Source organism: Halichoerus grypus, chromosome 6, assembly GCF_964656455.1.
Source record: "Halichoerus grypus chromosome 6, mHalGry1.hap1.1, whole genome shotgun sequence".
NCBI lineage: Eukaryota > Metazoa > Chordata > Mammalia > Carnivora > Phocidae > Halichoerus > Halichoerus grypus.
In genome coordinates, this window is record NC_135717.1 from 102,620,810 (window position 1) to 102,646,310 (window position 25,501).

A 25,501-nucleotide genomic window follows, 5' to 3' on the forward strand; every position below is an offset into this window, starting at 1 on the left:
TCTGAGGAGCTGGGAAACGAAGGACAGGAGAAGGGCAAGATAGGTCTGGGGGCAGTATGTTGGTGGTGACTGCACTCTTAGGTGGGGTGGCCGGGGAAGGCCTTGTTGACAAGACGACCTAGTAGGGAGCCCCGAAGGAAGGGAAGGAGGCAGCTTTTAGAGAGGGAGGGGGTATTCTGGGAAGAGGGAACCACAAATTCAGAGTCCCTGAAGCCCCACGTGGCTGGAGCCGAGCCGGCAAGAAAAGTAGCAGGAGGTGAGGTCTGAGAAAGACGGTGCGGGGCCTGGAGGCAGCTGCAAGGGCTCTGAGAGATAGGAATCTACGTGAGACACACACGGTGGGCGGTGGAGGTGGAGAGAAGTGGTCAGATTTGGGACATGGATAACATGTAACGAGTTTATCGCTGCCGGGTATTAGGCACTGCTTTAAACTTTCTATAGGAGTTACCTTGTAATATTCCAACCCTATGAGGTATGGTTTTACCTCCTATGTTGTCACTTTAACAGAAAATCTAAATGATATTGTCAAAATGCTCATATCTGCTTACGTAAGAAATTATAATTAAGCCGGGGTCGCGGATGCTGTCTCCCACCACCCAGACACCACTCCCGTCTGAGGGGCTTGTTTCCCCATCTGCTGACAGCTCACAGCCTGGACTTCTCTGGGCATGGGGCTCAGCCTCACCCAAGGTTCATGAGGGGACGTAAAGGTTCCATCTCTTGCCTCCATTCATGGCCATCCTGAGGGGCCCTCGAAGCTCCAGGGCTTCCTCAGTGGTCAGCCGAGGCCCTGGAACTGCACTGCCTATCATCTCTCCCTCTGCCCATCCTGCTCCCCTGGCTTCCTTCCCTACCGTTCCAGAGAGCACTTCTCACTGGACTTCCTGCTTGCAGATCCCTGCCTGGGATTCTGTTTCCTGGGGAAGCACGGCGAGTTCTTGAAGTGAAAGAGTGTTGTAAAGCAGGAGGAAAAAACACCAAAAAACCAGACAGCGAAATATGCTTCAATAGAAATGACAGAACCATAAGTATGGTCACGAAATTCTAGTTTTCTAAATGAAATAGTGTTTAACTTCTTGGATTTAATGAATAAAACTGCCAGACTTAATTAACACAAAATAAATAGAGGGAGGTTCTAATTTCATCAACAAAAAGAAATAAAAATAATTTCAAGTGTCTATCTGTGATACTGGGAACTGTATTTAGACTTTTATAAATGAAAATACCACACGGACAGAAGAGCCCGTCTCCACTTGTTAAACCTGGCTAACAAATGGTCCTAGAATTTTAATTGTTTCCAGAAATACATGGCAGCTGGTATCCAAGGTCACTTTTACTCGTAAGAGTTATTTTATTTTATTTTATTTATTTTATTTTTTTAAGATTTTATTTATTTATTCATGAGAGACAGAGAGAGAGACAGAGGCAGAGGGAGAAGCAGGCTCCCCGCGGAGCAGGGAGCCCGATGCGGGACTCGATCCCAGGACCCTGGGATCATGACCTGAGCCGAAGGCAGACGCTTAACCGACTGAGCCACCCAGGCGTCCCTGTAAGAGTTATTTTAAATGTTCACTTAAAATAGGCTGTGTAATGAAGGACTTTTAAAATAACCATTAAATCCTGATTTAAAAAAAAATGTTCAAACTCCAGCCGCTTTATAGACAGCATTTTTCAAAGGAATTGTAATAATTTTATTGATATACTCAGGACATCAGTGAATGGGGGCTTAATTACACATGGTTAGATTCTGTAGACTCTAATGATACGATGTTTCCTCGATTCTTTTATTACTTCCTTTTTTCCACATAGACTTACCCAGTCTAATGGAATCTCCTTGCAGAGTTCCAGTTATCCACACAGGAGGGAATGCAAAGAATGCTATCTCTGTCAATGGTTACTATTATCATGATGAGTCTCTATTTTATGCATTAAAAAATTCCAATCAGAAAGATTTTAGTTCTATCCTTTCCCACGTGGAAGGCAATTAAATAGAGCTAGTAGAGATTTCTTCGGGACAGGAGCATTAAAAGAACATTTCTTCCCCTTTAATTATGCCAATAAAAGAGTCTGGTCAAGGACTTCTACCCTCTTTCTTTCCCTTCAGATTTTCTGTTTAGAACATCAACAACAGATATATTGGGAGTGCGTAAGGCCGCTCTAAGGGTCCCATGGCTGCCCAAGCACATTTGAGTGCCATCGGGGAAGAGTAATGCATCTCCTCCTTGATAGGAGTATGGGAGGATGGAAATCTTAGATGATTTACTGTGTGTTTCATGTTGAAACCATACCCGTGAAGAGAAAACAGCAGTCTGCCTGACTGAAGATCACAGCCCTTGTATCAGGACAGAATATTGCACAGGGCTGATATCTAATCACCTGGGATGCATTAGTGAATCTGAGTATGGGGGTGCTTATTATAGTGGGCTGGCAGGAAGAGGGCATCTAAGTGAACAAATGTTCCGTGGAATATGGGACAATTTGCTGCTGACAGTAGGGAGACCTTCCTGACCCACCTGGACAAAGTGAACTCTATTCATTCCCAGGTGCAGGGTTTTTGATGGCCAGCCCATTTAACCAACCAGTAACTGAGTCATGCAGGGGTTTTAAATATAAGATGAGAAACAATTTCCATGACTCTATCACCTATAGTGAAATCTCTTTTAAAACAGTCTCTTCAGTATGTCGTCAGATTTCTAGATGTTCTCTATTCTCTGCAAAGCATATTGGTGGATACCCACAACGTAATAAACTTTCTCTATAAGCATGGGCCTTTTTGATTCTGTGAGTTGAGTTGTATGACTAAAAGACAGTTGTGTTTGTTAACAAATTTATGGCAGTTGTAGTTTTTATTGCAATTGTACCATGTAATGAAATATCTTACAAACTGATAAAATATAAATGTGAAAAAGAGAGTTGTATTTCTATGAAAACTATGTAAATACTCTAGAAATACTCAAAAAAGGGAATTTGCTCAAGAAATTGCTGTTGATTAGATGTAGAGTATCTGTAAAAAAACTATAGGAGAAAAATCTCACAGTCATTACATTTTTATTCCACTTTCAAGTATGAAAACCTGATCATCAGAGAAAGGACTTACGTGTGTGATTTTTGCAGATTATAATCATTAGACTCTTAACCCAAAGGAAAAAGCTTGGTTTGACATTTGAAGATTGGTGAATGGAGGTACATGGGAAATTTTAGGGTACAATAAAATCATTCAAGAGTGTGTATAATTTATTTTATGATTCTCCCCTTTTAACTGATGTTTTAAGCTGATCAACAAACCTCTGGCCAAGTACACATTTAGTATCTGCTGCACGTTATCCAGGTTGGGCCACGATCTCTCTCTTTGGGCTTACTGGACAAATTATTTCATGGGTGATTTTGTGCAGGAAGAGCTGAGATATTGGGTGGTCCCTGGAATTTCTACTCCACTCACATGAGATGGAATGGTAGAAACTTTTCCAGGTTTTTTGTTTTGTTTTGTTTTTGTTTTAAGATTTTATTTATTTGAGAGAGAGAGAGAGAGAGAGAAACAGCATGAGAGGGGAGAGGGTCAGAGGGAGAAGCAGGCTCCCTGCTGAGCTGGGAGCCCAACATGGGACTTGATCCCAGGACTCCAGGATCATGACCTGAGCCGAAGGCAGTCGCTTAACCAACTGAGCCACCCAGGCGCCCCACTTTTCCAGGTTTTAAACAATGACCAGAAAGCTTTGGAGGCATATGGCAGATCTACCAGTGGTGTTCTGATTCTGAACCAATTAGAATCCCAAACTTTATACATCCTGGAACAGGTATAAACATCACAGCTGCCCCTCCCAGCAAAGCAAAGGTAACACTTGTGTTCATTAAGGATTTAAGAGTTCTGCCATTTTCCTTTGCTGATTTGGGTCTTAATCTGAACCTAAAACTTCAGCTGCAGCATTTTCCAAGGGAGATTTCCCTTGCACTGCAGAAATAGAATAAATGAGGTACACCGAAAGGGAGGAGAAGTTAGTATACTTCCATCTTGTTTAAAAAATAAAATAAATAAAATAAGGTTGCAGCGCCTGGGTGGCTCAGTCGGTTATGAGGCCGGCTCTTGATTTCAGCTCAGATCGTGATCTCAGGGTTCTGGGATTAAGCCCTGCATTGGGCTCCCTGCTCGGCAGGGAATCTGCTCCAACATTTTTTCTCTCCCTCTGACTCTGCTCCTCCCACCCCCGAAATAAATAAATAAATCTTTAAAAAAACAAAGAAGGTTTAAAAGAAGCAGAATATTCATGTCATATATAATTACCAATTTAATGTAGCATTATTTCTGGAATTGTAAGCCAGCCAAAATGATATTGGTATAGATAAAAACCCTAATGACTAATTTCATCATTGCCTTTGGGATCTACACAGTCATTACGATAGAAATGGATAATTGTGGGGACTGACTTCAGATAATAGCATCGTTAGCCCTGCATTTCCCTAATCATTCTTTCTTGCTGTGTGCAAATATGGAAAATATCAAATATACTGAAGTTGAAATAGAGATAAGGTAGTTGGGAGAGGGGAGAATCCCTGTCTCAGCAACTTCAGCAAAGAAAAAGCAATATCAAAATAAGGGCAATCTAGGATGCCTGGGTGGCTCAGTCGGTTTAGCATCCGACTCTTGATTTCAGCTCAGGTCATGATCTCAGGGTCATGAGTTCGAGCCCCATGTTGGGCTCCGCACTGAGCATGGAATCTGATTGAGATTCTCTCTCTCTGCCCCTCCCCCTCTGCCCCTTGTGTGCATGCTCTCTCTCCAAAAAAACTAAATTAAATTAAATTTAAAAAATAAGGGCCATCTTCCAGTCACCTAGGATGAATAATCATCAAAATGATGAATAGTCCTGGTATTTTCCTTTTCTCTCTAACACAAGGAGTGACAATTTAAATTAAAAAGCAAAACAAAGCACCCATTGAAAATTCACCACAGAGGTATCCACACAGAAATGATGCTACTTAAATCAGAAGTATTTTGAGCCTGGTCTGAGAGGATGAAATATTTCACTAATTACTATGCAGTGTATTTATAGCTTTAATTGTTTTTTCCCCACTTCTTAATGCTTTCTTCCAGAAGCACAGTTGCTGAAGCAAACATTTATTTTTATTGTTTCATGGGAAAAAAGCGGTAGTACCCAACCAGCTACTATAATTCTGTAAGATCGGCTACTGGAGAATTTTATATAATTTATATCTTCGCCCCAAGGTGTGCCTTAGGGTCTGCCTTATTTTTTCTGTTTGAACTTGACAGAAAACAGTCTGTTAGAATGCAATAAATTTTAAAGGATATTGATAATACTTTCTTTCAACCACTATTTTTCAGGCAAATTTACTGCTCTCTTCTCTTCAAGAATGCCATCTAAAACCCTGAAACATTAATTAATCATTACACCAAAACATACTTTATTTGTACTCTTGAAGGAATATATGCCTCTTTAAAACTGACATCTCCTCATTGCAAAAATAATACATGTTCACTGTAGAACATCTGGAACACAAAATAAAGTACAGAGAAAAGAATTAAACCATAATCTCACCAACTAGAGATAAGTACTGTAAACATTTGGGTAAATTGGCTTCCAGGGAAAGAATATAATTCTTTATTAAATCTTAAAAATGATCTTCTATTCCTTAATAAAACTTCTTTTCCTCAATAAAAAGTTTTGTTACAATTTTCCTCTGGGACTTTCATTTCTTATATCTTTGGAAAAGTATTTGACAGTGAACTTGATGTGCACAGCTTAAAATTTTGGCCGTATTGAATATTACCTAAGAGAGCCTAAAGTCTAAAAGAATTTGATTTATGAACAATATACTTATGTAAGATCATTGTTCAAAAGGATAATTTTAAAAAGCAGGTCAGTTACTTTAAGAATGATGATTTCAAACTAAGCTTTGAGATAATCCTCGTATGTGCTTGAGGGAAATGTAGATGTGTTCAGTATATATACTTTATTTTTTTCTAGGTCAAATTTCTCATTTTTTAAAGAAGATTTTATTTTATTTATTTGACAGAGAGAGAGAATGCAGGGGGAGTGGGAGAGGGAGAAGCAGGCTTCCTGCCAGCAGGGAGCCCAATGCAGGGCTCGATCCCAGGACTCTGGGAGCATGACCTGAGCTGAAGGCAGATGCTTAATGACTGAGCCACCCAGGCGCCCCAGTATACATACTTTAACGTGTCCCAAAGCAGAACAGTATCAGAAAATTCAGCCAAATGTGGGCCAATCTCTAGGGGCATGGAAACCTCTTTAAAAAGCTTCTGTGAGCCCCATAGTACAATAAAAGAGAAGACTCATGTTTCTTTGTTTTGCCCACGTTTGGAGACTCTGAGGCTATGTATAGTTCTCGTGCCCACATGTTGCAGGTTAAAGACATTCATCATGTGGAATCTTTTAGATAAGACCATCTTGAAAGTAAGAGTTGCAATTTTGAATACTCAAGAGCAGTCTGCCTCTGGTAACGCAGGCTTGATTTTGTGGTTTCTCTTAAAGTGACAACTTAAAGCTATGTTTTGTACAGTCTCTTCCAAATGAATACAAGGAGAGGAGTACAAGGAGAGTGCCAGGGCTGTTCATATATATACGCACATACACATATATATTTGCACACACACACACACACACACACACACACACAGAGGCATGCGCACCCCTTATTAATATATTCCTAATATGGTAATCAAGTGTCTTCTAGTTTTCCGTCTATTTAATACAACTATCAGGGTATTTCATTTCTATACTCAGATGTCTTCATATAAATCCTTTCTGACGATGGGAAGCCTAAAGTGGGAAGAATTCATTGGAATACCCAACTCTGTTTGCCTGCATGTGTGTATTCGACCGAGCGTCACTTCACTGAGTAGTGGGTAGCAATGGAAACTTTTGCAGGAAAACACCAAGAATTAGAAGCAAGGCAGAATTACCACATTCACAACAGACTTGAACACTGAGCCAAAAGATGGAGAGTCCAGGATCCTTACACCTCCAAGGAGATGTCCACTGTCCCCCCAGCGCACACTGGGAGGGCGAGTGAATGAACAAGGGCCTGAGAAGCACAGCGGTGGACAATTGTGTGCTGCTTACCTGAGGGCCGTTCTGTAGTGGTAGATCGCTTCCCGGGTCCGACCCTGGTCCTTCAGGAAATTGGCGTAGTTGTAGTGAACCTTGGCATTGTGGGGCAGGGTTTGAACTCCAGACCTACAATTAACACATTTATATCCATCTAAGTCAGGTTTTTCAGAATTTATGAATTATGTGACTTACTAAACATGCTTCTGTGGAAAACAATGAAGGCAGTGGGTGGTGTGCACAACTAAACGAACATGCTAACTTGATAGGAAGCAGAGGTGGCGGCACGGGGTGATAGATTATTCTCTGCAGAACAAACCTGCATGCTCAGGTTCATTCAGTTTTTTTTCCTTCCTTGCTTCTTTTGTGCACTTATAACCTTCCTTAAAAAAAAAAAAGTTGAGAGTGTCTACAAAAATAAATCATGACAAGAGGGATGACTGTAGACTGGCTTCCCTATTAAGTTTTATTGGAAATTAACATTTCCCATGTACCCAAGCCTGGGCTAATTATAAATAAATAAATAAATAAATGCAAGTATAATTATTTTACAAGTTGCAGATAAGGAAGTGAGATTTTGATCAAAAAGGTAAAAACCCTGCTTCCATGGCCACTGTGTTAGTCTGCTTGGGCTGCCATAAGCAAATGCCTGGGGAATCCCTACAGGATAGCAGTGAAGCTTTGAAGATGATTCCAGGGGCAGGTGGGGCAGGAGAGGATCCGTTTCTCATTTGTAACTAGCCCACATGCTTAACCTGCACAAGATTATACAGCTGGTCCAGTGGAAGAGGTGGGATTCTAGAGGATTCTAGCTTGGGTTCTAGAGTCCCTCATTCCCTCAACGTGCAGGCAGGTGGTGGCAGGGGAATGATGGAAGAAGATGGGCTGGAGGGCCACTTGGAAAGAAAACTCCCAGACCGTGCATGGATGAAATGTGGGAGGCGGACAGCTGATGAGAGAGAGCAAGGAGAAAAGCAGGACAACCTAGCTTCGGGGCAACTCTAAAGCACTACTACCTCTCCCAGGTAACATACTTTCATTTAGTTTTGAAAGGTAAGATCAACAGAAGGGTTTCATACAAAGTGTTAAAGATCTCTTGGGGAAATATGTAAGGGCTTTGTGATCTTTGTTGAACCTTCCCTAAAATAACCAGTTCCTTAGGACCAGCAAAGATAGTCCCAACTTAAAACCCACTGGCTGGCCACCTGAGGAACTCTCCAGAGGACAGAACTTACAGGGAGTGCAAGAGCCTAGAGACTGACCCGAGGGCAACATCATCTGAAGGCAGCAGACTCCAAACTTAGGCAGGCTGCTTCGGTGCCCGCAAAGGTAGGGCAGGTGGCTAGGATTTCGTGGTGGCTGGGGCGTGGCTGAACACAGACTAAATCTGTCTCAGGAGCAGTTAAAGCCCAGATCGCCATCCTGACCCTGCACACCCAAGTGACTTTTTTCATTATTCCTTCCCCATTCCAGCAAAAGACAGGAGTTTTACTCTCTGGAAAAGCTGAGCTAGAGAGATCCTGTACTCGGGAATGACAGGTACCACCGAGGGAAGGGAGAAGGGTGGTACCTCAAAGGTAGATTAGGTGAAGATCTGCATTCTGAACACTGGGATCTCAGTTTCCCCTCTTATAAAGCTCTCTGAATATTGACGGCCGGGATTGGACCCCCAGGGAGGAAACAGGAGAAATCGTCTCAGTAGAAACGGACGCACCCAAGACAAAAGATTGACGAAGGCCGACGTTCGGGTGCTCCCGTGAAACCCTCGGTATCCTTCAGCCACTCTATGGTGAGACCCTACAGCTGCCACAGAAAGCCAGGATTTTAATGGAATATTTAAAATGGATAGTACGCAAAGTGAATTGAGTCACCGGGGAAGAGTCTGGGTCAGAGTGCTAGTAACGGCTTAAAAAACATTCCAATGTCTACCCAGGAAAATTTCTGATTTTTCTATCCAGAAATAAGTAGTGCATGGTACAAGGCAGATTTTAAAGGTAACTTTGATGTCAGCATGGACGTAACTGGCATATTGGAATTGATCCCTCCCTCTGTGTGACTGACATGGTGACTCTAATTTATGTATCACCCGAGGAACAGACAATTAGGCCTGTGGAAACATGGTCCTTGCGAAGATCAGGGCATTGTTCAGTGATGGCCAGAGGAAGTAATGATATTCGTAACAGGCAAGCAGATGTGGGTGGGGTCACTGGAATCCGAAGAACACACTGCTTTTTCCATTGTTGTTTTTGACCTTTATGTTCTCTCTGTGGTATTTTTCTGCTATGTTTTTCCAGTCTCTCATTTTACAATGAGTCGTTTGTGGAAAAGGGGAAACAAGCAACTGGCCAAAGGCAAAAGTTTCCACGTAGCCGTAACTGGCCAGGCGGCTTCTGCTTCCAGAGCCAGTCCCCTCCTTTTGCTCTACGGATGCTACTGTTTCGTAGCACAGTCGTTTCGGTGGAAACAGCAGCTTACATATATTTACTCTACAAAGACATGTAGTATTCATTAAGTATGCAGTTGGAGCTCCATCCCCGTTCATAATCCCAATGCTGATTACAAAGAAAAATCTCCTTTCAGCTCAGGATCTTCATTCATGTACCTCACATTTCTCCCTCACACCTCTCGTTGGTACAACACTTGAAAAATAACAAAAATGACTCAAAAGCCTCTTCTCTCAGATATATCTCCAAGTTTATAGAACATCAATTTGTTTTGTTGGCATTGCTGGACAATAGGTCACAAGAACCATTCCCGAATTCCTGATGAGAAAACAAACCTTAAAAAAAAAAATAATAATGAGCGGTGTTCAGCCAGAGGTTAACAGGAAAGGAAAGTAAGAAAGATTTGTGATTCTCTTCAACGTTGACCCTGCTATGACCTGAGGGTGCACAATGCCACATCCAGAATGCCTAGTACTCACGGGACAGAATGCTCAGTCAGAATCAAGTTCCGGGCTAAGCACTCATTTCCCTGGATCATCTCCTTTTATCCCTTCAATAACCTACTGGATGGGTAGAATTATGGTGCCTCCCACACCACAGATGAGAATACTAAAGTTCAGAGAGATGAAGACCTTTCTCTAAAGTTTACAGACCGAGAAAAGTAGTGGAGCAGAGATTTCAACCAAGGCCAAGTACATGGTCAGAACCATTCCTGAAGCTGATCAACATGTGACGCTAAACCAGAAAGGTACCACAGGACATAGTAACATTATAATTTCACTATCACAATGTTTATCTCATTGCTAAGCAAACTATGGCCTTGTGGGCCGCAGGCGCGCCAATGTGTTTACCTATTATCTTTGGCATCGTTCCCGAGACAACAGCAGGGTTGAGTCGTTGCAAAAAGACACTATATGGCCCACAAAGACTAAAATATTTACCATCCACTCCTTTACAAAAGAATTTGCCAATCCTCAGTATATATTCTTGGCCCCGGGAGGTTGGCTGATCTCTCTGGCTTAGCAATTCAGAAAGGAAGAAACAGAAATGTGTTCCCTACAGAGATGGAGAATAATCTAGGCCAGAAATTCTTAATTGATGGTCCGTGGATCACTTAAATAGTTCATGAATGGGATTCAGAGAGACCCTTAAAAGACAGGAGTTTTACTCTCTGGAAAAGAAATAATAAAACAAAAAAAAACAATAAAAGAAAAATGTGCTCTCTGCCTTTTCAGGTATTTCAAAGATTTGGGGCATAGAGGGGATTTTACCAAAATGTGTTATTACAGTATTACTTACTCCAAACAAATGCAAAATTCGGGGCTGTTACCAGGCCCAGCTGGAGCTGTGCAGTGACCCTCTTCCCAGGTCAGGCTACCAGAACAGTTCCTTGTTATAAAGAATTAAAGAAAATATAGCTTGCAGCTATGATTAGGAACCAACCCCTCCCTCTCGCTCTCTCCCCCTCTCTTTTTTTTATATACTGGGCTTAGTTTTAGTTAGAAAACATAAAGTAAAAAATCAGCGTAGCAAGGCTTATGTATTCTTTTATATCAAATCCGGGTTCAAAGCCTGGCTTCTCCTCTTCACAGCTAGTTCAGCTTGGACCAATTACTCTCTCCAGGCCTCTGATAAGACACAAGTGCGGCTTCTTAGGCTGTGTGCAAGCTTCTTGCCTGTGGCACTACAAAGCTGTGAGGGGGCCTTGCATATGTACCTCCTAAAAATACATCACACGGTGGGATCTTTTTTGTAAGAGGACGCCTTGGCTGGAAAGGCTGGGCCTTGACGGAAATTTGGATTTTCTCCAACACAAAGGTCTGTCCTAAGATACTCTGTAAGACTGTTCATAGTACTGCCAAGCAAAACCACCCCGTGTAATAAGAGAGGCCTTAATGAGACCCTATGTCCAAGGAACGGTCAATGAGTTCATTGTTTAGAACAGAGGAGAAGCCAGATGGGCTTCTGACAGGGGCATCACCTTATCTAGAATTATAACAAATTTTTCTTACTCAAATCAGCCAGTTCTTGGTTTTGATCACTGTGGCTAATTTAGGTTGTTTTCATCTTTCTGTACGCAGCTCAGGTCTATAAGGGAACAGTTCTTGAAGGCCTGGGTTGTTCTTAGCAACCTGCTTGTACTTACACAGTGTCCTGCTGCCTCTGTCTACCACCTGCTGTGTTATGTTAAAATGTGTTTATGTGTCTGACCCCCATGCAGACTTTCAGCTCATCTACAGATAATCTCTCTCTCCCCCTTCCCACCTCCCACCACCTCTCTCTCATACCCTAGAACATAGTGCACAGCAATAATTTGAAAACCTTACACAGTGTTTGTTGTACTGCCTTATGCATCTTTCACATACTCATTTATTCTTACACTACACCCCAAATAGAAACATTATTATTATTCTTTTAAGTTTCAAAATAAAGAAACTAAGGCATGGAGTGGTTAGGTACCTTGCCCAAGGTCACACAGCTATGAAATGGTGGTACTTGGAGAGGAGCCAGAAAGTCTAACTCCAGTCCCCATACTCAATCCAGTAACTCTATCTTCCTTCAAAGATTCTTGGTAAATGTTTGTTTCAACTGATTCGAGCATGACTCAGCACCGATGAATACATGCAAACATCTGGTTTTAGAGAATAAAGAATACTCTTAAAGTCTCAGATGCTTAAAACTTTTCTTGGGACATACATAAATTGTAATAGGCAAAGTTTTCTAAAAACTATCAAAAGCTTTGATTTGCACGTTATACAAAATTCCATTTGATCACCAAAGGCCTCCTGGGGCACAAAACCTCTTCAAGCACATATGTAGAATGGCTGTGTTTTAGTAATCAGCTGTCACTACATACTTTCATCTAAAAAAAACCAGAAGCCTCTGGATGCAAGGTCAATGAGCTTTTTGTTTATCTGTTTTTAAACTGGCATCAGCCTTAGAGGGTTTGAACATGAACTTGTTATCCTTGAAATAAACGGCTGCCTGCCAAAATCCACCCCCAAAGTTGCTCTGATAAAGCAGTAAACATCATCAGAAGACCCAACCTCTGTTAGTACCTTGATTCAAGCAAAGGGCTTAATACCGGGTGGAACAATTTTAAGGTCTCTCATAAAAGCATTGACTGCTGAAAGCAAAAGAAAAAAAAATTCAAGCCAACAGAGACTAAGGGGAAGTTGTATTGCTGAACTTCCATGCCCCTGTGTTTACAGAATGACCTCAGCATGGTTAACAAGAGGGAACAAGTCCATTGTGGTCTGGGAGAACTGCCAGGTAAAGGGATATGACAGAGAATGAATAGAATCTGGGATCTTAAGGTGAAAAAATATTCATAAAAAAATCACCCCGTCTCTACAGTACCCACTGTGGTAATGATGATGACCATGACGATATAGTAATAATAAATAAGCTAATAAGACATGCGTGCCAGGGGTGCCTGGGTGGCTCAGTCGGTTAAGCATCTGCCTTCAGCTCAGGTCATGATCCCGGGGTCCTGGGATCGAGCCCTGCATCAGGCTCCCTGCTCAGCAGGGAGTCTGCTTCTCCCTCTCCCCCTGCTCGTGGGTGCGGGCGTTCTCGCTCTCTCTCTCTCAAGTAAATAAATAAAATATTGGGAAAAAAAAAAAGACGTGCATACCAAACTAATTTTTTTCTATTAAGAAAAAAGTTAAATTGCCAAGTAGCAAAATCAAATATGTTGTTTTAAGATAGTAGAAGAGTGCAGTGAACATTTGTCTTATTTGTTCATTTGTTCATTCATTCATTCATTCATTCATTTGTTCGTTCGTTCTTGGCAGCTAGAGTCTGTGCCCCTCCTCCAGTACTTGGATTTCCTGTGGGGAATTTGCTCTTGCCTCACTCTGTGAAATCTCAGTGGAACCCCAAGGCGCTTGGCCTAACTCCCTGGAAGTCAGAGGGGCTTCTTTGGACAATCACTCATTCTAGTGCCCTGGTGGAGACAAAGGGCAGGCATGTGACATACAGCTCAAGCTCAGCCAGAGGACTTAATTTTTCCAAGGCTTTGATGTGAAGATAAAAAATACCTGGTGTAAGTTTACCTATTTGTTCCTGGGTGGGCGCTCGAGTGCTCTCAAGACAGATTATCCCGAAGCCTGTTTCCTGTCTGCTCTGTGCCAACTTCTATAGCGGCCCTTCAATTCTGTGCACCTTCCTCTACTCTTCCAATATTTTCCTTTTTCCCAAGCGATCCCAACTCTGTTTCCGTTGTTTGCTCCCAGAGTATAAGTGCTGGGTATCAGCTGAGCAGAGAACCAAGTAAAAACCACACTGACTGAATTGTGTAACTGCGTCGTAAGTGAGGACAGAAGCTGGGAAGAGGGCACAGACTGGGAATCCCTGGAAACCTGGAAAAATACTGTTGGGATCCTGGTGGGGCAGTGCCAGGGAGCCCAGGTGAAGGTCATTATGCATTAGTGAGGCACCCTAAGGTCCAGAAAACACGGCACGACGAGCAACAGTCCCGAAGAATGTTTATACTTTACGACAAGTTTAGGGCTTTCAGGTGATGTTGTTATATTCAGAAACAGCTTCTATACCACACAGAAACCTACCAGGAGATGAGAAAAGTCTTCCATTTCTTTGTTCACAATTTATGTTCAGAATAAAGCAACTAGATCACAGATCACAACTTAATGTCCTGGAAGAGTCTAAAGAAAATGTCCTGCGTTCCTCTTCCTTCCTGCTGGGTGCTCACCTTTCTCATTGACTTGTCTGCATAATGAGGTTAGGCTTATCATTTCATTTTGTTTATAGCTGATTTTACAGCCCAGCTCATCATTATGACGGTTCCACAGACCCAGAAACCTTCCCATGAACCTTATTTTCATAAATTCACTTAGAATGAGCTCACATTAAACTTTATTGAATACCATTTAAAAAACTAAAGCTAAAACCTCAAATAAAATTACATCTTCCACTTAAAACTTTATTAAAAAAAAAACAAAACAAAACCAAAAACCCGTGGGTTAATGATTACTGCCAGACCCATGTTATCTCATTTGTTTGGAAACAAATACGTAAGCAAAGAAATGCATGGGAAGAGATTGGCTTTTCTCCATCTAATCGTACCTGAACAGGGACTCTCTTGACAGCCAAATTTCATTCTGCTTCACAGTTTTCCAGGAGAAAAGCAATAATAGCAGCACAGTGCACACGGTCAGCGTGGTGGCCCCGCATCGATTCAGCCAAGTGCAGAGCTTCCTCAATCCGTGCACAAAAAGGATGCAGTAGCCCATGCTGGGAAACAGAGGGAGAGAGGCAGGATTACTTCGGGGGTGCAGTGGAGTCCCCCTGAGTATTCGATCCCATATAACTAACTTTCAAATAAAACTTGCCCCATGACAGAGAAGCAAATATAAACCCCCCCCCCCATCTTACACAGTATCTACATGTTGGTTCTCTGATGCGCTATTCCAGCACATTGCTAGCCCTCTGGCATTAGTGTGGAGAATAACAGGTTCATCATTTAGGCTCAAACTGCCCTGGATTTCAGCAGCATCAGCAGACATCCCTTTTGTGTGTTCTTGGGTCGTGAACAGACCCTCTGACTCTCGCTGTCTTTTGTCACTGACATTGTATAACCATATTGGCACCACGAGTCTAAATCTAGACCATTTCACAACGGGTGACGTCGTGGCTTTGTGAGAGCCAGTCCCCCCAAGAGCTCCCTATCAGCACCTGGGAGGAATGCTGGTCACCAAGGAGCACTGGCAGTCTGTCTCTAGGGATGTGCCGCCTGGCATGTTCCCACTCTGGTCAAAGTCCTTATGCGGAAGGAAAATCATCTATCCACGGGCCAGCTCCTGAGCATTGCGGCTTGGAGCCCATCACAGACAAACTGTTTTGATAGGATTTCCTTGCTGACTCTGGCTCAGCTTTCTAAATAGACATGAAGAATCTCTCATGTTATCTGAGTGGCGTGTCGATAGCACAGCTCTAAAAACCTTTGGCTGGAATGTGGTCCCTCACATCATCTATGCAGTCGACTGGCCTCAGAAATCACAAACATTTAATTTGTATCCATCATTGCCATGCGCATTTCAGTTAAGACCCACTTCTTTCCCTGGATAATAGACTACAAATTATTACGGAATATTTTAAGAATGAAGCCAGCTTGTGTAAAGAAATCCTACATCAGTTAGACATTGTCCATAAGAAGCCCAAAATTAATATAGCCCATTTACTTGTTCAATTATTTATTCATTCTCTCTCTATATGTGACTGGCAATATAGTGGGCATTAAGAATCCAATTATGAATAAACCACAGGTCCTGCCCTCAAAGAACTCCAGTCTACTGGGGCAGATTGGTTTTGTAAAGGAAAACACTTAAATAGTCTCATTTCTAAACATATCTCCTTTAAAAAAAATCTCTCCACTTCTGTTCCCTTTTCTAAATGTCTATGGTATCAAGGGTAGAAAAACAAGAGAAGCATTTGAGGTTTCTGACATGGAGATGCTGGGAATCAGTTCACGTTCGAGCTCCAATTCCATACTTCAAATCCCCTAAGTCGGTTGGTCCAGCTCCTTAAAATTTGAGGGTTCACTGTTAGGCCAAACAAAGGGAGTCACCACCCCACTTACTAGATTTGAGCTAAGGAGGCTGGATTTGATTGCCATAAGCACTGTGCAGAAACCTTGAACATGCTAGAACGTAGAGTCACTAACACAAAAATAATAAAATCCCAAAACCTCTTCCCACTTCCACAAGTCATGTTGGGCCTTAAAGGTTTCAAGATTTTCTAAACGTCTCTCAGTCTCTACAACCGGCCATGCCGATGCATTATAGGTCACCATGGCTGCTCGAGTTCATGAGGATGCTTGCCATTTGCTTCTCCAGCCTCATCCAGATCCCAGCTCTAATGGAGCAGGGTGCATCTCTGGCCACACGAAAGCCTCTGGGCTCTGTTCTTCCGTTCAACAGATATTTAATAAACCCCCAACTGTGTCCTGCCACCGAGATCGTATCAGTGGACAAAATAGACAATAATTCCTGTCCTCGTGGAACCCACGTGGGTGGGGACAATAAGCAAATAAAACAGAGTGTGCCCCACAGCAGGATATGTTACGTGGGTAACAATCTATCAAGCAAAGAGGAAGAGGAAGTCCGGGGTGGGGAGGAAGTTGAGATTTTAATATGGTCTGGAACGGCGCCACGGGAGCAAAGTCCTGAAATGCATGTACCCCGTGCAGGCACCCACAGCTCTCGCTGTCTTCTTGCTCCTGCTTTCCTAAGGCAGCGCCATGAAGAACTCATGTTTGCTGCGCGCATCTCACGGGCCAAGCACGTTCCGTGTAGGAGTCCAGCCCATCCTCGCGTCCCTGTGGGTCACTCGCTGTGAGCAGTGTTTAACCACAAGGACGCTGACGAGGAGAAAGGTGAACTGATTTCCTGAATTCGGTCACACAGCCTCTATAGGAGGGCGAAGATACAAACCCACGCATTTCAGATTCCAAACTCACGCTCCATGTGCTCTCCTGCTTGTCTGGCTTTTGACTTGATCCTTGCGTTCCTCACACCTTACCACACAGCTTCACCTACTTCCCTCCTAACCACGCCATTCACAAAATTTTAGTACTCATTTTCTGTCTCCTTGTAGGAAACAGAGCTGCCCTGTGGCAGAGCAGAGGAAGAAGAGGACACTGGGATCTCCACACAGGGTCTCTGAGCTATGGCCACAAAATGGCAGAAGACGAGAATAACGAAGATAACAACGACAGAAGTAATGAGCTATTTTACACATCCGTATGTTTATACTGAGTCCTTCCTATTGGCCAGGCACCACACTCAGAGCGTTGCATGGGCCTGTCCACAATATTGGTAGGGCCGAGGATAAGGACGGTACTGGCTTTAAATATATTATCTGATTTAAATATATAATCCTTGGTATCTTCTACTTCTTAATTGAGGAAATTAAAGCTTATAGGAGTCAAATAACTTGTCTGCAGCACCCACAGCTAGTAGCAGAGAACACCCATGACTCTAACACGATGCTGATCTCCAGAAGTTGGCAAATGTTTTCTGGAAGGGGCCAGAGAGTAAATATTTCAGGACTTTCAGGCTTTTCTGTCCTGCCCACTCTATCTTTGGAGCAGGAAAGCAGTCATCGACACCATGTAAATGAATGGGCATGGCTGTGTTCCAATAAAATGTATTTATAAAACAGGCAGTGGGCCAGCCTCCCCTCGGGAGCCACGGCGTGTTGACCCCTGCTACAACCGAAGAAGGAGTGACCCCTGCTATAACCGAAGAAGGAGTGACCCCTGCTATAACCGAAGAAGGAGTGACCCCTGCTATAACCGAAGAAGGAGAAGGCCATTCCTTTCCACTCAGCACAGGCATCAGTATCAAGTAACATGATCATTTTTTTTGGAAAGTCCTTGTATTGACATATGGTTTAAGGAAATAGTAAGCCATATAAAATCATCTCTACTCAGGTTTGCAAATTTCTTAGAGAGTATCACATTCTTACAAATGTGAACACAATATCACAAAGATTAAGATGCTTCTCTATTATGACATTTCATCCTTCAACATCTGCTTTAATACATTGATCTCAGCGGCAGGGGGGAGAACTGCTCTCTCCATTTCTCGGGGCGGGGCAAGCCCTCATTTTGAAAGTAGAAAATCAAGCAAATGAGAAGCTACATGCCTTTCTGGCCTCCAAGGAGATGAAACCAGACTGCAGGTTGCTTTGGTGAATCTGGTTAAGGAAAATCTGGGCTCTGATCAGAGACCTCTACACAGAGCGTAAAGGAGTCAGTTTTGCCAACCACTGACAGTGGACAAAACGAGAACCTGAAGAACCAAACTCTGGTCACTGATTGGTTTGGCTCAGTACTGAGACGCATTTTCAAAGCAGCTTGAGAAGCACCACGGCTTCTGGGAGTGGAGTCATTATTTGATCTCTCACTCACAGGCTGAAGGTATCCCCATTTCAGTGCACGGAATAACTAGAGACTAGGCCATCTCTCCCCTGATACTTTTATGATGCTTATCCAAAGGGAACTGAAGAGGAAATGCAGGTCAACAATGTTTGTCCTTCCATATTAGAATGAAAAATATTTAAACCTGTTATTTGAAAACTGTGTGAGAAGTTAATCATTGTGTAAATAGTACAAATGTACCTTCACGAACCTTCCCCAGAAGCTCTTAAGTGATAAAAGAACAACACTTCTCCTTCCTATTTACATCAACCTGAAAAGGGGACAATTTTCTATCTCTGGGCCAAGCATATTATGATGTTTACTATGGCTTCACTTTTTGTTTAATTACATGGAGCAAAGAGAATCTTTTCACTATTAAATACAAGTGAAATTCTACCTTTTAACTTAAACTCAAACAACCCACTGAAAAGATCTACAAATAACATTAGTGATACAAGACAGACACAATCTCACGATTTTATTACTTAAAAAAAAAATTCCCAACTTTGGATAGTTGAAATGAAACATGGCCCTACTTAGCTTCACTCTGGTCTGGTGAATCCCCACCTGGCAAATTATGACAGTAACATCTGATTCTGGTCTCGTGGATGGTTAAACAATCAAGCCCTGGAATGCGGAGCCCAGAACAGGTGTTTGATGCTGCAGCCTGGATGCAGCAGGGGACCAATGGCGAGGCCTCAGATCAGATTTAACCTGGAAGCTGCCAGCTTCTGATGAGCCAAGACTCCCACCTTGTTCTTTTTTTTTTTAATCTCACATATTTGATGGGCGGGAAAATTTCTCAGAAGGTTGAATGTATTTGGATGTGACTTTATGCATATTCCAAGAAAATGACTCCAAAAGCATTTCTTGTACATTTCTCTCTCGTGCGGCTCCTCATCCTCGGCGCTGCGTTCCCGTGGTAGAGAGGAAGAGCTTCTTTCTATCACTTCTCCACGAAATAGATTTCTTCTGTTCTTTCCTCAGCATATCTATGAACAGCTGGGATAATAACGTCATTGCTTTCACCTTCTGAGAACCGGATTCTCCTCTACGTCTTTGAAGATGAGATGCTTCCTCTCAACCTTGCAGTTCATCTACTAGCTCCGAATTTATGAGACCTCTCGTGGTAAATAAGGCAGAGCTCTGGAGTCTGCATTTCAGTTCTGACACTGCCGTTGTTTGATCTTCAATTATTTAAAATCTCTAGTTATTAATTTTCTTATTTGTAAAAGGAAATAATTTTACACTCGTGCTCGATAGACAACCATAACTGATAACATTAATATTATGTTATAATAATATTATTATTAGGGAATTATTTTCTGCTGCATAGAGTAGGAGACAGGATATGTGTACAGGCTGCACATATATCCAGGTCAAAACAGATGTCTGTCTCTACCAGGCTCGTAAATGCAGGAACTTCCTGAGGCCCCTAAAACACTATGAGCCACAGTGGAACAAAAGTGGCCTCGTGCAAACTTTAAGCTTGGGAGTTCACAGTGAGGAAAAGGAATTTGGGAACTGGGTCAAAGGAGCCAGGTTCTTTCCTGACACTTGGGAGTTCCGCTGGCCACAGGAGATTCGCTCAATCTCATGAAGCCTTAGTTGTTTATTTTACAAGAGTTTAAGATTGCCTGCTTAGGTAGCTGAAAATATAGCTACTTTAAAGCGCTGTTTGTGGAGTAATGAAATAATGTATGTGGACACAGTCTGTGAACTGAATACAAGGTATCCGTGTTTTCAAGTGAAGTGTTTATGTGTTCATGTGTGTTTAGTATGCCATATTCTATGACATCAATAAAATGTACGGTGTATATCATTAAAATATGTGATTAGATCCATAAATACACCTCAAGAAATCCAGTTTATTAAAGTCCAGATTGACCCAAACTATGTAATTTACAGGACAATGTAAGTCTTTCACAAAAGCATTCACAGAAACTCCCTTAAAACTAAAAACTTCCTTGTACAATATTGTTCACTTCAGAAAGGTCTGAGTCACACATCACTTTTATAGAACAATCTATTGTAGGAAGTAAGATACACCTGTAGTGTGTGAAATACAGGTAGCCATGTATGTATGCTAATGTGCACTCACAGTTCTGAAATTCAAAAAGCACTTAAGCAAATCTTCCCTTATCCTCATTTCAAATCTCTCTCCTCTATCTTTATGAATACAGGAAGAAAGAAGAAAGGGAAGAGAATGCAAATTATCATCTTTTTGGTGAACTAATGCACAGTAAAGAAGCTTTTGTATTCAACTTTCATATGAAATAAAGTATTAAGAAGTTCAGGCTGGTTATTTAAGGATGGAGTAATGTTTTATTCATTTGAACCTTGAGCATCAGACTATGACAGGGGCTGTTTCATAAGTGTGGTTGAACAATGAGGTTAAAAGTATCAGAAACTAACATGGAAACAAGGGTAAACCTAAAAATATATCAATCCAAGTCAGGGGTGGAGATTTTCACCACCAAGAGAACTACCCATCCGTGGGGTGTGGGTGTTGCCCCTTGCAGGAGCTTTCACTCCAGGCCTGGCTTCCTTCCCTCCCAGCCTGGTACAAATAGTCTCTGCCAGATTTTCCATCTGGGCCGGAGAGTCCTTTCGGCCAAAGCCAAAGACCTCCCCCAAGGAACTCTAAAGCAACTCCTGCAAAGTTAGAAAAACCACCCTCTCCCTACCCTCCTACAAGCATGCCCATCTCTAGGACCTGAGTTCTGTCACTTCTTCCATAAACCACCATGGCCTATGGTACAGCATCTGTATTTCTGAAGCAAAGGCATAATGGACAATCCACTAGTTGTTGCTGCCTCCTCCTCTATTCCATGTGTTAACACGGACCTGACCGCACCGGCACATGCTTTCTCATGTGTCCAGTGTTTCTGAAGGCTCTACAATACTCTTTTATGAAGCATCCATTGTGCGGGGTACTATGAGAAAGTACAGACATACAAAAATGGCGATCCCAAACCTCACAAGAGCAGGACAATCCAGGTTTCCAAGAGAGTATGGAGAATATGTTAAGATTACTAAAATTTGTATAAGAAGTCACTGGTTTAGTGGTAACCATTTGGCAATACATATAAATGTATCCAATCAACATGCGTACATCTTCAACCTACACAATATTTTATGTCAATTATATTTCAATAAAGATGAAAGAAAAAAAAGTCAGTGGTCTGAGATACATTTCCCTGCGCAGAATCCAAGAGAAAAGGAAAGCAGTGGATTCACATATAAGGGCGAGGGGTCTTGATAGGAGGGAGGCTGAGATGGCCACCCTTCGGTCCACTCCCACCCTCCAGGCAAAGCCACAGCCCGATGTGCAGGACCTGGGCTGTCAACATCTATGGGTTAGTTGTTCCCCTCTGTTTGCAAAGGCACATTTCCTAATCTCCTTCAGTACGGCACTGACCTGCTAGGGTAGGGTTGCAGAACCACTGGAGGAAGAGAAAGGGCGGGGAAAGGTATGGGCCTATGTTGTTTTGCTTCCCTTCAACTTTGATTCCTCCAATTTCCTCATTTGCACAGGGTGGACTGAAATAATGACTTGCAGCTACCTAGCACAGCTTATGGTATTTTCACATACATTTTTCCATTTAGGCTCATCTGAATCCAAATTACACTCTCCAAATTTTACTTTCAAATTGTGGTTTCCCAGACATTTGCTGTTCATCATTTAGGACTTAATAGACATAAACATTCATTTTTTAATTAACTGATAGACTTTTGTGATATTAAGGCTGTGATTATAGTTCAGTAAGTAACTGCCTGACTCAGGCCACCCCACAGATTGGCCAACTGATCTTCAGCCCACCAGCATCCAATCTCCCCTCAGCTCACTTTATTTTCACCACGGCTCTGTTCTGTTCTATTTGTCTGTGATCCACAATCTCTAGTTTTAGAACACATTTGCTCGAGTCCCTCAGTAAAAGTCCTGCTCCTTTCCTTCCTGGTCACGTTCTTCACATGGCACACTCACCCCCAAGCACAAGCACCGACCCCAAGCCTGGGGCAACCCTGGGACCCTCCCTACTGGGCACTGCCCTCAAGAGCAGCCCTCACTGGACAAGGCCTAGCGTCTAGATCTCATACCTCTTCTGAATTCAGGTCTCGAAGGGCTGGATGGAACAGTTCATGCTGGCACAGCAAGAACAAAGAGACAAGCTGGTATCAAATATTTCCATCCTTACTCCATCATATTCTAAAGAATAATCTTAATCAACTTCTGAAACCCCGGAGTAGGTTATTACACCAGCAGGAAGCCTCTGACTGCACGACAGTGGAGGTTTGTCCCACTGAAAACCGGAGACGTGGGGAGGAGCAACAGAGCTTGACAGACTCAGCTTTCTTTTAAAATATGGTGTATAACATGGAAGACGCCATATTTAAAAGCATTAGACTACCTCTCTAAAGTAAAAAGACTTACTTCCTTACTCAAATCTTGGATCTTCCCACTGTTTGTTTTCCAGTGGTATCCGTGACCTTCACTCTTTCTCTCCAGATCATTTGGTGATACCACTTTATTGCCCCCTAGTGTAATAGCGCACTGCATTTCTCCTTTTCCTTCATTGCACTCATTATGATAAAGAGAACCTCCTTTTAAGGCGGCATGATAGAACTGCATAAAAAATGGATTCAGAGCTAAAACTAAGTAATAATTGAGTGGCTCTGGGTAATTTAGCCAACACATAGGCACACTTATACACATATATTCTCAGAGACCTGGTGCACTTGACCTTGTAACTGAAAACTGCCTCTCAATCTATTTCTTGAGTTTTTAGTTAAGTGGCTCTTTGTCAAGCCCAAGCTGCTTTTCCCACCTCTCTAATGTATTATACAACGGGAATTTGAAACAAACAAACAAAAAAATCAAACTAAAAAACGAGTATCTGGCTTTGTCGGGTTTCCCATGATTTTTTTGACTTGGCCCCCTCAAAATCAAGTTACTTGTGTCCTCTTACGTGGTTCAATCTTGTCCCATCTCTGCCAGCCATGGCCTTAGAGGGGACTCAACCTTCTTTATTCAGTATCAACCACCTTGGGGGCAATTTACCTGCGCTTTGAGCCCCTCCTTAGATCCTTGGCTTCGGCCGAATTAATGGGTCTCTCTCCATGACTTCATGGGGACAGGCAAACTTCTGACCTGTTTTCATGGACTGCAACCTCTCTTACTAAGCTGCCTGTACAACGGCTCCTTGAAGAGGGAGGTCTGGCCTTGCTCTTGCTGCCGGGGGCCCATTTCCTCCTGACATATACATTCCTTCTTGCTGCTTTCCCCGTGAACTTCTAAGCATCTGCTGCTCCTGCTGCTTATGAGGACACCCCATTATCTCACAGCAGAGACCCCACACAGATCCTTCCCGAACCACTTCCTGGTGTCCACCACCTGGTCCCTCAGAGAGCCTGTCCCCATGGCAAATGTACCACCTTCCTTTCCCCTCCCCGCATGGGACCCATCTCCCTTTCCCTACAGGGACCATCCTATTGAAAAAGAGCAGACATAGGTGGTCACATTCCAATGCATGACAAAAATCCTTGTTTAAAACCTGGAGGAGAAAAAAAAAATTCATGCTTTCCACAAGGTTATTCTGAATCACAAAACAGTTGAACTTTGGAGCTGAAAGAGACCTTAGAGATCATGTAGCACAATGATTACTGAGGTTTGAGATTTCCCAAACCCGTAAAATTTCCAAGAAGGTGGACTTGGGTGGGGGAGGAGGGTTGTGCAACCCCTGCTGCTCTTACACCTTGTCATAGGAGAAAAGATATTTTAATACCAAAAATATAAGAAAGGCATAATTTCATAATTTAAAAAATGCACAGATAAAACTTTATGAAAAACCCACTACATTGTCTTAACTTGGCCACAGACCAGGAAAAGTCTGTTATGGAGATCTAAGCAACACTTGGGGACCACTGAGCAAGGCTAACCCTCTGGTTTTACTGGTAGGAAAATGATCCCCCCCAAGGCTGCCAGTCAGTAGGGGACTGATGGGGCTGTACCAGTTCCCAGTTCAGTCTTGTCCTGCTGGATTTGCTAAGGTAAGCTTGTGTTGATATCGAACGACTGCTCTGCTGATTTTAATATTTGGCCAAACTTTGATTTACTCTCAAATCATCGTCACTCTCCTCCAGCAAGTCTGAAGGAGCCTATGCATAGATGGTTCCTCAGAAGGGGTTCCCAAAATCAGATAATGGAAGCAGTATTACTTCCGAGGTACCATTTTTCCTTTTGCATCCTGAGAAAGAAATACTGCAGTATTGCTCCCATAGCGACCCAGGTAAGATGAAAAATTTCACCTCAAATTGATAGGTATGACTTGAAGGTAATCCTCAAAATCAAAAATGAATGGGGTGGGGGTCATCATTTTTCCAGTTTTCCGTGTCTGATGTGTCCACAAGCTTAGGGATTATACAAGGGCAAACTTTTATATTTCTTTCTTCCCTCCAACACATGGTATCACATGATATCGAACTTCTCCTTCCGTGGTCTCAATTATTCTTGATCAATGCTATCCACAATATTGTTTCTGCCTTCATTTATTCTTATCTGCTTCCTATTTCCACTCATTCATGTTTTCTTAAAGTAGCTTAGGAATTTGCTCTTTGGCGATGAAGTGAATAAATCACCCTTAATCTGGCATGTAAATGAGTATCTGATCACATCCTATGACTTCATTTGAGAGCTCCCAACAACTATTTCTGCTTCATTGATTCAAAGAAATTTTAGTCCTTTGAAGCATTCTAATGTGGTTTTTATAAAATACAAAAAAAAGTAGCCATAAAACATTATGCCTCTCTGGAGAGAAGAAATTTCTGTTAAAAAAAAGTGATTTAAGCCCCAAACTCTCCTGCCTGTTCAAAAAGGAAATCCACAAAATAGGCATTTATCACCAGAAGAAAAGATTATTCCAATTTCTTTTGGTGGTGAAACTCTGACCCTAAAGCCATGCAATGATAAATAGATAGCCTATTTCTGTCCCTTTTATCCACAGATTTCAAAGTGCAAGTCAGAGGAAGGT

The 25,501-nt window shown here is 42.4% G+C and overlaps 1 protein-coding gene across 3 annotated transcripts in view; it reads right to left on the bottom strand.

Moving 5' to 3' along the window:
- TMTC1 (transmembrane O-mannosyltransferase targeting cadherins 1) overlaps positions 1 to 25,501 on the bottom strand; it is a 259,957-nt gene that overhangs the window by 58,923 nt on the left and 175,533 nt on the right. For all 3 annotated transcript variants that reach the window (XM_078075832.1, XM_078075833.1, XM_078075831.1), the window contains 2 exons: positions 14,615 to 14,782; positions 7,098 to 7,211 (listed from right to left, as the gene is read on the bottom strand). In XM_078075832.1, the coding sequence (XP_077931958.1) occupies positions 7,098 to 7,211; positions 14,615 to 14,782 (282 nt within the window). The remainder of the gene's footprint in view (positions 1 to 7,097; positions 7,212 to 14,614; positions 14,783 to 25,501) is intronic.